The 13,910-nt window shown below is 43.3% G+C and overlaps 1 protein-coding gene across 2 annotated transcripts in view; it reads right to left on the bottom strand.

Moving 5' to 3' along the window:
* Positions 1-13,910, bottom strand: part of LOC122557039 (nitric oxide synthase 1-like) — a 125,811-nt gene that overhangs the window by 68,783 nt on the left and 43,118 nt on the right. For both annotated transcript variants that reach the window (XM_043704266.2, XM_043704267.2), the window contains exons 8-15: positions 11,942-12,116; positions 8,595-8,696; positions 7,906-8,100; positions 6,139-6,224; positions 5,527-5,671; positions 2,994-3,098; positions 2,369-2,427; positions 1,416-1,523 (exon numbers count right to left, since the gene is read on the bottom strand). In XM_043704266.2, coding sequence (XP_043560201.1) covers positions 1,416-1,523; positions 2,369-2,427; positions 2,994-3,098; positions 5,527-5,671; positions 6,139-6,224; positions 7,906-8,100; positions 8,595-8,696; positions 11,942-12,116 — 975 coding nt within the window. The remainder of the gene's footprint in view (positions 1-1,415; positions 1,524-2,368; positions 2,428-2,993; positions 3,099-5,526; positions 5,672-6,138; positions 6,225-7,905; positions 8,101-8,594; positions 8,697-11,941; positions 12,117-13,910) is intronic.

Below are 13,910 nucleotides of genomic sequence, written 5' to 3'. Positions count from 1 at the left end.
ATGAATAAACCTTTACCCCTGATGGAGGGATTAATGACAAGGGGGCATGGATTTAAGCTAAGATGCAAAAGGTCCATGGAAATGTAAGGAAAAATCTTTTCTCTCAGAAGTAGTGGGAATCTGGAGCTCTGCTGTAAAGGTAGGAGAGTCAGAAATCCTCATAACTTAACAAGTATATAGATGTGCAATTGTGATGACAAGGCTATAGGCCAATTGCTGAAAAGTAGGATTAGACTAGTTAGCTGTTTTTGACTGGCAGGACCTTTGTCTGTGTTCTGTGACTCAATGCAACAATGTCAGAGAAGTTTGTGCTCTCCAAACACTGATATCTGATGGGATATCTGCTTATCTTCCTCTATCTTTGTTGGTTATTGGAAGAACAGGAAATTTTCTTTGAGTGGTTCTCTAATCCAACGTTACAATCATATTCAAATATTCACAAAAGAATGCATTTACTGTACATAATCCGGCTTCAATCCTGCCAACTGAACATGTGCCCTTCAAATTTAATTAGGAACCTCTGTAAAATGCAATGTATCCCCAGCAGCTAAAATAATTTGGGTTCTTTTCTCTGGGTGTCTTAGATTCCTTTTGTGTGACTGTCAGCTACACAATTTCACAAAGAAAGACATTCCCTCATGCTTTGAGGAAGACTAAATGTCTCAAAGTGACTTACAGCCAATTTGGGACATTTTCAGGTGTAGTCACTACTGTATTTATAGAATCCCAAGAGTGTGGAAACAGGCCATTTGGCCCAACACACCAATAGCATCCCACCCAGACTCATCTCCCTGCATTTCCTGTGGCTAACCCTTCTAGCCTGCACATCCTTGAACACTGTGGGCAATTTAGCATGGCCAATCCACCCAACCTGCACATCTTTGGACTGTGGGAGGAAACTGGAGCACCCAATGGAAACCCACACAAACACGGAGAGAGTGTGCAAACTCCACACAGGCAGGGTAGAATCAAACCTGGATCCCTGGCACTGTGAGGCAGCAGTGCTAACCACTGGGCCACTGTGCCATCATGTGATGTAGGAAACCTAGCAATCATTATGCACACAGCAACATCTCACGAATAGCAATGAGATAATGATCTATTTCTTGGGATATCGATAGAGAGATGAACACTGACCTGGAAATGTGGTGGTTAGTGGTGACTATCACCCCTCTGATCTGCTGTTTTTACAACAATCCAAGAAGGCAGACTGGGCCTATGTTTACATCTTACCCAAGAGATGGCACCTCCAACACTGCAGTGCGCTCTCAACACTTCACTGGGGCATCAGTCTCAATGTATGTCATTGAGCCTCGGAGTTGGACTTGAACTGAGAACCTTGTGACTTTGAGATGAGTTACAACAGGCTAAGCCACAGCTAACATTACATCAGATAGGATTTATAATCTCCTTACCGTACACTGGCTAATGGTCCTGTGCTCTCCAAACTGTTGTCTTCAGTAACTGCCCCAATGTATGCTTCAAAATCATCTTCAGATAAACTGTTAAACCGAGCTTTGTAACTCATGAAAGAGAGAAAATAAAAACTCAAAAGCAGGTGGAAGAATGGCATTACACAGCAAATATGACACACATTTAGATACAGACACACATACAGAAACACTCCATCTCTCTCTCTCATACACACTATACACACCTCCCACACGCATACCCTCCACCTCTGTCTCTCAGATACATTCTCCATCTCTCTCAGACAAACACATTCTCAAACATACAAACAGAAATGCAGACATACAATTTCTTTATTATAGAAAATTCCTATCCTTTCTTTCAAACCCATCTTGGGACAGAGGGAGTTCCCAGTGTCCGGGATTTCCAGTGAAGATTTCTCAGTATTCAGAAGTGTGGGGGTTCCCACGAAAGGTCCAGACTCCAGAACATTCTGGGAAAGCTTTACCTTTTAAACGTAATGTTAGGGAGAGGTCCTTCATGCGCGGGAGCAGGGAATCCAGTTGAGTCTGAAGGACAACTGAACATGTCAATGCAGATTCCCATTTGGTCAGGAAATGAAATCTCAGGATCTTTGGTGCAGAATTAGTCTCCCAGCCTCTGGGCCATAAGGTCCAGGTTCAGGTCCTACCTGCCCTGGAGTGGTGAAGCATGTGAATTGAAACTAACTCGGAAGATGCATGGACCATGTAGTTGGACATAAACCACAGACAATCTCTACACTGGAGCAGGTGGGATGTAGAAAGGCCCTCATCCTATCTCTCAGTCTCAGCTGGCTAGCACTGCTTGGGAGGCCAGTCTGTTGACATTTGATGTTTCTGTGATCCAATGTTGTGTGTATTCTGGAACAGTGCAGTCAGATCATCAGCACAGCTCCATGTGAAATCCAGTTACTCACCTTGCCTGCTCAAAACTGGAATTTGGATTTGCCATCTCCATTAAATGGTCAGCAAAATGCTGCAAATGTGAGAGGACAGTTAGTGCACAGACAGACAGGGGAGAAGCATTAGAAATATTGCCTGACATCTGTCCCACATCTGCTCCATGCCCAGATTATCAAATTAAACTGTCCCATGATGTGCTCGATCCTGGACCATCAGTGACAATGTCCAAGTGCGTGGTTGATCCTGGACTATTACTGACACTGTCTCAGTGTACGGTTAATCTTGGAATATAACTGATACTGTACCAGTGTGTATTTAATCCTGGACTATTACTGACACTGTCTCAGTGTGTGCTTGATCCCAGACTATCACTGACACTGTCCAGTGTGTACTTCATGTTGGACCATCATTAACACTATCCTAGTATGTTTTCCATGTTGGATTGTCAATGGCACTGTCCCAGTGTATGTTCCATGTTGGACTATCAGTGATTTGTCCCTGTGTGTGCTCCTTTCCAGACTATCAGTAACACAGTTCCAGTGTGTGCTCAATCTGGATTATCAGAGACTGTGTCCAACTGTGTGCTCCATCTTGGACTGTGAATGACAGTGTGCCAGCGGTGACTGATGGGAATTGTACCTGGCCATTCTCAGGCGGGTCTCCATTTCCAAAAGTGCTGGTAACAGTGAGAACTAAGGTTTCGTGTTGAAGATTAATGATGTCATACTCGTCCATACACATAACCTGCCGGAGAAGACATGAAATGGAGAGAGAGAGAAGTAGAGTGAGAGGGAGATTAATTGAGAGAGACAGAGAGAGAGCTACTGATGGAGATGGTGGTATGCAATTACAACCCCACCATGTGCTGTTTACACAACCATCCCGTTGTCAGCCAGCTCTTCGTCCTTTCATTCAATCTTCAATCCCTTTATTCCAGAACTGTGCCCATCCATCTGTAAATCTCTTAATTTTAACCTCTTCCATTCTAGCTCTCCATTCCTCCCTCCTTATTCTTCTTATCAACATTAATCCCTTCTTTGTTTGATCCCACGACCATCTACTTCTAGTTTTCTGTCTTTCCATTCAATCTATTGCTTGTTGTTTCATCTGTACATTCAGCCCTCACTCTGCTTATTTATCCATATTCTTTCTGTTCCTGAATATTTCCACCATCTCCATTTCTTCATCCTTCTTTCTAGAATTTAATCCCTCCATTCAAGAACATAAAAATTTGGAGTGGAACCATTTGGCCCTTCAAAACTGTTCTACAACTCACCAAGTCTGTGACTAATCTATCTATGCTCAAAATTACACTTGCAAGGCATGTCCTGATACTCCTCGATTCCCCTCCCTAAAAAGAACCTTTTTACCCCCACCTTAAAAATATTTACTGACTCCCACCTTTTGAGTTAAAATTCCAAAGTTGCACAATATTTTGAGAGAAAAAAATTCTCAACTCTGCTGAAAGGGTGACCCTTAATTTTTAATAGTGCCTCCTAATTCTGACTCACTCCTCAAAATTAAGTATTGTGGATGTCTCTACACAAAATGAAGTCCAGCAGTTTAAGACAAGGCTGATCACCAATAACTTCCAGGGCAGTTAAGGATGAGCGATAAATCTTGACCGAGCCAGTGAAGTCCACAGGCTTTGAATGAATAAAAACAGACATTTCAATCTCCATCTTCTCAAGATCAATTCAGGATTTGGTAAATTTCAATCAAAATATCCATCATTCTTCCCATACCAGTGGAAACAAGCCCAATTTGTCCAATCTCCTCCTTTGATAATTGAGAGATTTACAGATGGACTCATTCCAGGCATCAATCTGGTAAACCTCCTCTGAGCCATCTACCTTGTTCTTTAAGTAAGGAATTCAAAACTACAGTAGTCTCACGAAAGCTCTGTAAAACTGAGGCACAATATCCTCAGTTTCCCCTTGAGTGAAGGGTAGCATCCCACTGGCCCACCTTATCATTTGCTACACCTGTACACTATCTTTTTTGAACTATGCACTGGAACACCTAGACCCTCTACATCCAAGAACTATGCAATCAATCTCCAACTAAGTAATATTGTACTTTCTTAAAACTTCCTGCACAAGTGAACACTTTCACTTTTTCCCATATTATAATCCATCTTCCAGTTTTTACCAACTGTCTTAACCCATCCATTTCCATATGCAACTTCCCTAGTTACCTTAACAACTTAACTTCCTACCTTTCTTTGGGTTATCTGACAATTTAGCCACCATGCTTTCATTCCCCTCATCTAGGCCAATGATTGTAAAAGGTTGAGGCCCAGTATAGATCCTACCAATTCACTCATGTTATACGTCAGCCAGGTAATTTTCTGCCTATTTTAATCTGTAGCACCTATACCATGAGCTCCTACTTTGTGCCGTAATCTTTCCTGTTGAACCTTGTCCAATGTTTTCTGGAAATCCATGTATAATGCATTAGTGGGCTGTCCTTTACCTACAGCACATGTTACTCTTTCAACAAACTCCAATACACTGGTGAAAGGAGTTGCCTTTCACACAACCCTGTTGACTCTTCTCAATTACATTGGGTTTTTCTAAACGTAGAACGGTACATTTCTTAATGATAAATTGCAACAGCTTCCACATCAAAGATGTCAAGTTAACTCTCCCACCCATAGTTTCCTGTTTTCTGACTCACCCTCTTGGTAAGAGGGTTGTTTGCTATTTATTCATTAACAAGTGTACCGTTCTACATTTAGAAAAACCCAATGTAATTGAGAAGAGTCAACAGGATTATGTGAAAGACAACCCCTTTCACCAATGTATTGGAGCTTGTTGAAAGAGTAACATGTGCTGTAGGTAAAGGACAGCACACTAATGCATGGATTTCCAGAAGGTTCAACAGAAAAGATTATTGCGCAAAGTAGGAGCTCGTTGTGAAGGTGTAACAGATTAACATAGGCAGAAAATTGCCTGGTTGGCAGATAATATATGCGTGAATTGGCATTTATCTGATTGGGAGGATCTGTACAGAGGCCTCAACCTTTTACAATCAATGGCCTGGATGAGGGGAATGAAAGCATGGTGGCTATGTACTCAATGTATGCAATGAACACTTATGGTAATCTTCATTAAGATAACTGATGCCAATAAAACCTTAGATCCCTGTGTAATTGATCATAGTCACTCACCTTTGGGTCAAAGGCCTTCTTAAAGATTTCACACAACTTCCTGGCAAAAGTTTCTGATTTGCCGGTTTCTGTGGCATAGAGAATTGTCACTTTTATCCGTTTGGCCATGACTCGGGACATCAATTTGGTGGAAAATGTCACCGCCCTGTCAGACAGCACAAGGAGAGTGCTAATCACAACAACCCACCAGAGAGCATCCTTCAAAATCATACCCCCGTTCCCCCACCCCCACCCCACATACGGTACACACCATCCAGTAATAAATGTTTGATATAGGTCCTTGCACTCATGATGTGACTGAGTGTGGATGTTATCTACTGGTCAAACTAGAAAAGTTATTGAGTAAACAATCTGATGTTTAGTGCATTACAGCAACTATATACTCCCTGAATCTGAGATGTACATTGCTACAGAGACTGTTTGGAGCAGGCTAGCCCCAGAAATCCTACAAACTCTTTCTTTATCCTGACAAAGTCCTTGTTACATTATTACAATGAGTGCTGGTTACTGCATTTGATCGTTAATCCTTTCCACTTCTTTATTCCATTTCAGACTCATATATACAGCAGCCATATCCCTCTGGCAAGCCTCACTGTTACCCTTGCATCTTACGTTGCAAGTTCCTTGAATCCAATTGGGCGTTTTTTCAAAAGGAACCCATCACTTTCTTTCCATACATGGGTTTTCCAGGGATCTGTCTGCAAGATTAAAAATAAATGTCAGCTTTGTTTTCTTTTCCCACAAGGAGATTTTTTACAATTACGTTTTACAATTATCATTGATGATACCTGTGACAGTGCCAGGCTGAGTGCCAATAGCCAATGAGGGTGCATGAGGAAGAACACAGTAAAGGACTGTGCCAGTGTCGGGGCAGGTCCGCACTTCAGGTTCCCTGTGGATTCATTGCTGAGGCCAGTATAGGTAGCACGGCTAATGCTGTTGTTGGTGCCAAATCCAGAACTAAATTCTGCACATTAGTCCTATTGTGACCAACCAATGCTGTGACCTGTGTCCCCCAACCCTCAGTCTGGGCCCCCCGATTCTTAATTGATACCCTAAACCTTGACTTGTGTTCCCTGTTCCTTGATACATTCCATGTAATCCTTGATTCCTGCCTCTGAACCCTTGATATGTGGCCCCTTACTCACAATATGTGTCCTTTGACCCTAGTACCATTTACACACTCCTCCATTCCAATACTCAGCCAGACACTTGATCTTTGCTCCCTGACCCTTGTATGTTCCCTGACCTTTAATTTGTTGTCCTGAACCTCAACATGTGCCCACTGACCCTCAAACAATGAACTCTGACTCTTGATTTGTCATACCTGGTCTGAGCTTCAACACTTAACACCCAACCCTCATTCCAACTCGTCAGTAAACCCACAAGAATTGTGATCCTTGACCCTTAATCTGTGACTCTTGAGTCTCATATCTGCAACTCACTCTCGACTGCAGACCTTTGTTATATAAACTCAACCCTTGATTCATGGCCTCAATCTTTTGATCTTTGCCACCCACCCAATTTCCAACCTATGATCCCAATCTGCCTCATCTGGGCACCCTGACCCTCAACTCCATTAATTAATGCATTGGACAGGTGCTTTCCAAACAGGGTATTCCAGAGACCAAATCTTGTCTGAAGGTCTTCCTGAGAGTGTTCTGGGGAAGTTCTAGGTCATTTGAAGTTAGCACCAAAATTCCCAATTTTTCAAGATTTATTACTCAAATGTTTTTGACAAACCATCAATCAATCATGGCTCACTGTGAATCCCTTTCTATTTAATGATATATTCTTTTGGAGGGGAAGAGGGAGAGGGATTCCAAGTTAGTTGCAAAATGTTACAGAATTCCTTAATCATGAGTGTGGGTGATTTTTGGGAAGATGCAATACGCTTTCCGAATGGGTGTTGAGGAGATGGGAAAAGGTGAATCTGTGGATTTTGGGAAGAAGGGAGAGGGTTCAGTAAGTATGATGGGACAATGTGGGAGATATGATGGGGAATGCAAGATATGGAGTGAAGGAAGGGCAGACATGTACAATGATGGCATACAATCCACAAAGGTGGACATTGGAAATCTGGAAGTGGGCAGAGGTTGGCTAAACTGGACTGAGAAATGTAAACAAGAGCATAAGTAAATAGAATTGGGGCCATGAGGAAGCTAAAGATTTGATCAGATCATTTGAAGATGGCAAAAGAGTTGGAAACGTGAGGAGGATATGAGGATTGGGATCTGGGATATGATGAGTGAATGGGGCTTGAGGGGGTGATGGGGATGAAGATGGGTAATTAAGTTTGAAGGGTAGCTGGAAAGGTAACTTGGAAGAGTTGGGAATAGAGAGAAAGGTGAGAAGTGAAACAGTGTCAACAGACATTACCTGATAGTGGAATGCTGGAGAAAGATTGTAATTGAGGAATTCCTGGTGAAAGGCTGGAGTTAGACTTCCAGATATCGGAGGAACAATCCAAACCCAGTCTGTGGGGCAGCCACCACGAAGCCGATGTTCATTCTCCAGATGCTTCATGAAGGACTCAGTGATGGTATGATGATCGACTATTGTCACTTTCATTAGCTGCAAACACAACAGACTCCAATGGGAGGTAGCAAGCTGAGGCCTAAATGTTAAACCCCCTCTTAGGAGCAGTTGCCCACTGGCATTAGGCACACTGCATTGACCATTCAGCCAACACAGGCCTGGACCACCCAGAGTTACAGCGCTGGTGAATGGGAGAGCAAGGAGACCCCACAAAAGAAGTGAGTAAATGTGAAAAGAGACTCTAGGACAGTGGGGGAGTCACTGGAGGCAGTTGCAAACAGGACACCAGAGGTGAGGGAGGGTCCTTTTCTGAAGTCTGACATTTCCTGACTCCCATCCTGTCTCCATGAGGGATGTTGTCTCGTTATAACAGGGCCTCTGAGCAGTGAAAGATCAGTGGTTGATCCACTGGCCCACCTCGATTAGAATAAAGAAGACATCAGGTCCTCTACTGCCCCTGGTAGGCAGGGCAAGGGTGGAACAGGGTATGGTTGGATGTCACTCTTGTCGCCACCTATTCCTGTCTCTACCTGAAAACTATGGAGAACGGCAACAGTCAGCTCCACAGCAGCTTTGTCCTTCCACAGGGATGTGATCTTCGATCTCTCCAATCCCATCCTCTCGGCAACTTCCTGGAAAAAGAGATATATGTGACAGATCAAGAAAAGATGGGATTGAACAAAAGACATCCTCCCTTCCATCCTCTCTACATAGTGAGGTCCAGTAAAGACTGTTGCTGTTCTTTCCCATCATTTCATCATCTCCCTCTGTAATGCAGACCCCAATTTTTTAGTCTGTGGAATTCAGGTTATCATTCTACCATGAGGTACCCTTTGAAGCTCTCGTAGAATCTTATATGTGTCAATAATGTTGTTTCTCATTCTTCTAGATTCCAATGTGTACAAGCCCAACATATTCAACCTTTCCTCGTAAGATAACCTCATCATCCCAGAAATCAGCCTCATAAACCATTTCAGACCTGCCTCCAATCTAAGCATGTCCCTTCGTAAGCAAATAGATCAAAACTATGCACAGCATTCCAGATATAGTCCCATCACACCCTGCACAGTTATAACAGGACATCTGTACTTTTATACCCCAAGCCTCTTGCAAAAAAGGTCAACATCTTATTTGTAGAAGGGACAGGGAAAGACAATGGAATCTGAATGCTGAATTTGAAAGAGTGACAAAGGGAGGTACCATGCTTCAATCATTGAAGGAGCAGTACACATTGAGGAAGTGATTAATTAATCCTATGGCATTCTCGAGCTTCATTCATAGAGATTCTTGATACAAAAGCAGGGAAGTTATTCTGAACCATTACAAAGATTTGCTTCAGTCACAACTCGAGCATTGTATTCAGTTTTAGAACATAGAACATAGAAAAATACAGCGCAGTACAGGCCCTTTGGCCCTCGATGTTGCGCCGATCCAAGCCCACTATCCTTCATATGCCTATCCAATGCCCGTTTAAATGCCCATAAAGAGGGAGAGTCCACCACTGCTACTGGCAGGGCATTCCATGAACTTACGACTCGCTGAGTAAAGAATCGACCCCTAACATCTGTCCTACACCTACCACCCCTTAATTTAAAGCTATGCCACCTCATACTAGCTGACTCCATACGTGGAAAAAGGTTCTCATGGTCAACCCTATCTAAACCCCTAATCATCTTGTACACCTCTATCATGTCACCCCTAAACCTTCTTTTCTCCAATGAAAACAGGTAAATTTTGATCCCAACATTTTAAAAAAGATGAGGGGGACTTTGACAGGGGGCAGAGGAGATTTACCAGGGAAGAGGGATTTTAAAGACAAGGCTCGTTGGAGAAGCTGGTGTTGTTCTCTGTGGAGCGAAGAAGATTGAGGGCAGATTTGATTGAGGTGGATAAGATAAAGACAAGTTTGCAGATGACAGACAAGGAAAGATTGTTTTTGTTGTCTGATTGTACAATAACGACGGGCGTTAATTTAATAAATATCAATCTCAGAAGCACCCAGTTTGTCTTCCAAACTGGTTAAGAACATAGAACATTGATCTGTGCAGCACAGGAACAGGCCCTTCAGCCCATGATGCTGTGCCAAACATGGCACTAAATCCCTTTTACCTGTCCTTGGTCTATATCCCTCCATGCCATGCATATTCATGTGCTTATCCAAAAATCCCTTAAATACCCCTATCATATCTGCCTCCACCACCATCCCCAACAACATATTCCGTACTCCTACCACTCTCTGTATAAAATACTTGGTCCTCACATCTCCTTTGAACTTTTCTCATCTTCACTTAAATGCACGCCCCCTAGTATGAGACATTTCAACTCTGGGAAAAAAGATTTTTAGCGTCAACCTTATCTATGCATCTCGTAATTTTAAAAACTTCAATCAAGTCTCCCCTCAGCCTCCGCCACTGCAGAGAAAACAATCTGAGTTTTTCTAGCTTCTCCAAATATCTTCTGCCCTGTAATCTATGCAGCATCCTGGTAAACCTCTTCTGCACCCTTTCCAAAGCCTTCCTGTAATGTGGCGACCAGAATTAAACACAATACTCTAAGTGTGGCCTAACCTAAGTCTTATAATACCTTGTTCAGTGTAAGTGTAGGCTACTTTTCCCTTCCACAGAACAGCCACTTCCAGGTGGGGACTGGTTCTCTGAGTCAAATGGAGTAATTTTCAAAATCAACTTCTTCAGCCACTTTCCCACGGCCGTGACTCAGACAAAAGCTCCCCACAACAATGCCACAAGAGCCTAAACTTGTTTGGGTGACTATGCCCTAACCTTAGACTGATTCACATTTTATTCACAACCAGAGCATGTACATAAATATATGATTTACTAGTTTAGCACAGGGGTGATCAATTTAAGGCTCTGAGCAAGGAGAATGTGAAGGGTGACTTATTTTAGACAAATATCTAGAATCTGCTGCCTTTGAGGAACTGGAGACAGTGATTCTAAAAAGTAACTGCATAGATAGTTGAAAAACTCACTGAGGCTGTCGACAACAGCAAGGGGGTGAGACTGACTGGATCACTCCAGGGGGAGACAGTGTGACCTCTTTCTGTGCCACAATTGACTCCTTTGATTGGACATACAAGGACACCCATACCCTTGTCCTGGAGGATTTTAAACTCTCTCACCCTTTCAATCCCAATCTGTTTTCCTTTTCTTCCTGCCAAAGTTACATCCCGACATTTTTCTACATTGTACACCAGCCTCCAAAGCCATTAGCCACATACCTTTGCAGACTTTATTTCAGCAGCAGGTTTATCACCAATAAATTCACTGTCATCACCAGTGCTTTCATGTTGTGTTTGTTTGGGTGACAACAGATTTTGCACGTGTTCAGTTGCAGTATGAGAGTGAGAGGACCACAGAATGATGCACTTTTCTTAGTCACTTGTATCACTGTGCAAACAAACAGCCAAATTCATTCACTCCAAACATGATTTAGGGAGCAGTGGTGTTGCCCTTGTATAAGACAAATTTTCACAGTGAGTAGTTAGGATGTGGAACGTACTCGCTCGAAATGTGGTGGAAGCAAGTTCAATTGAGGCCCATATAAGGGCATTTTTTTTGGTTGATAATAGTGTGCATGGATATGGGGAAAAGGCAGGAGGTAGGCCCCAGATAATAGAGCCAGTCATTGCTTGAGTCTGTACCTTAATAATTCTATGATTGCATGTTCCAATGAGTATGTGGTTGGGCAATGGGGGATTGGGCAATGGGGGATTGGGAAAGTAGGTGATCAGATGGATGATAGTTTTTAAAGTGCTATGAAGCACTTTAACTAAATCTTGGGCTGAAATGACAGTTGAGCTTAGAAGATTATAATGTCTGACCTCTGCACCCCTGATACAGAAAGGTAGAACCTTTACCTGGAGTAGATTGTATCGTGTTGAATCACAGTAATTCCTCACGCCAATCTCACTGCCTGTGTACCAACCATTGAAGGGTGCGGCTGGGAACTCCAGGCCTCCAATCTCAAGCAGCATGTTGGCAACAGCCGGGAGAGCGTACCATTTCAGATTTAGCTCCGAAAACCATTCATAACTGCAGGCAGGAGAGAGAAAGCTAAGTATTCAATCAACAGCCAACAGAACCCAAATACAATTACTCTGGACATATTTGAAGCCTTGCTATGTAGGACTGTATCAGACTTACAGATCAATCGGACTAATGTGAAGTTCACCAAGACTATGCCAGACCTAATCCTAACTGAGGTTTGTACAGGCATAGCTGCCAGGTGTAAAATGTATGTGTATTTACCTGTACATCGTTCAGGCATCACGTTCACCTCCACTGGGTTTCAGATCTGAGTTACATCTGAGTTACATAGAACATAGAACATAGAACAATACAGCACAGAACAGGCCCTTCGGCCCACGATGTTGTGCCGAACTTCTAACCTAGATTAAGTACCCATCCATGTACCTATCCAAATGCCGCTTAAAGGTCGCCAATGATTCCGACTCTACCACTCCCACGGGCAGCGCATTCCATGCCCCCACCACTCTCTGGGTAAAGAACCCACCCCTGACATCTCCCCTATACCTTCCACCCTTCACCTTAAATTTATGTCCCCTTGTAACACTCTGTTGTACCCGGGGAAAAAGTTTCTGACTGTCTACTCTATCTATTCCTCTGATCATCTTATAAACCTCTATCAAGTCACCCCTCATCCTTCGCCGTTCCAACGAGAAAAGGCCGAGAACTCTCAACCTATCCTCGTACGACTTCCTCTCCATTCCAGGCAACATCCTGGTAAATCTTCTCTGCACCCTCTCCAAAGCTTCCACATCTTTCCTAAAGTGAGGCGACCAGAACTGCACACAGTACTCCAACTGTGGCCTAACCAAAGTCCTGTACAGCTGCAACATCACTTCACGACTCTTGAATTCAATCCCTCTGCTAATGAACGATAATACTCCATAGGCCTTCTTACAAACTCTATCCACCTGAGTGGCAACCTTCAAAGATCTATGTACATAGACCCCAAGATCCCTCTGTTCCTCCACCTGACTAAGAACCCTACCATTAACCCTGTATTCCGCATTCTTATTTGTTCTTCCAAAATGGACAACCTCACACTTGGCAGGGTTGAACTCCATCTGCCACTCCTCAGCCCAGCTCTGCATCATATCTAAGTCCCTCTGCAGCCGACAACAGCCCTCCTCACTGTCCACAACTCCACCTATCTTCGTATCATCTGCAAATTTACTGACCCACCCTTCGACTCCCTCATCTAAGTCATTAATAAAAATTACAAACAGCAGAGGACCCAGAACTGATCCCTGCGGAACTCCACTTGTAACTGGGCTCCAGGCTGAATATTTACCATCTACCACCACTCTCTGCCTTCGACCGGTTAGCCAGTTTTCTATCCAATTGGCCAAATTTCCCTCTATCCCATGCCTCCTGACTTTCCGCATGAGTTACAACCTACATCTTGTCTACTGCAGGTCTCATAGCCACCCTTGGCTTAAAGTTCAATGCCAGTGTTAGGCTGAGGGCTCCATCAGCTTTCAAGTCTGAAACAGATCTTCATTCAGCCCCAAACAACATAGCATTGTTCATATCAGTGTAACCACCAGCTCTGGGGTTACTCAGGCCCATCTAGGCCTCACTTAGAGTCATAGAGTCATAGAGATGTACAGCATGGAAACAGACCCTTCGGTCCAACTCGTCCATGCCGACATGATATCCTAACCTAATCTAGCCCCATTTGCCAGCACTTAGTCCATATCCCTCTAAACCCTTTATATTCATATACCCATCCAGATGCATTTTAAATGCCACAAATGTACAAGCTTTACTCTGGCAGCTGATTCCATATATGCACCACCC

Source organism: Chiloscyllium plagiosum, unplaced genomic scaffold (genome assembly GCF_037043375.1).
Source record: "Chiloscyllium plagiosum isolate Xiang-an unplaced genomic scaffold, Cpla_swu_hap1 HiC_scaffold_11, whole genome shotgun sequence".
Lineage (NCBI taxonomy): Eukaryota > Metazoa > Chordata > Chondrichthyes > Orectolobiformes > Hemiscylliidae > Chiloscyllium > Chiloscyllium plagiosum.
The sequence above is the reverse complement of the archived record's forward strand: the minus strand, read 5'-3'. Positions and strand labels throughout refer to the sequence as shown.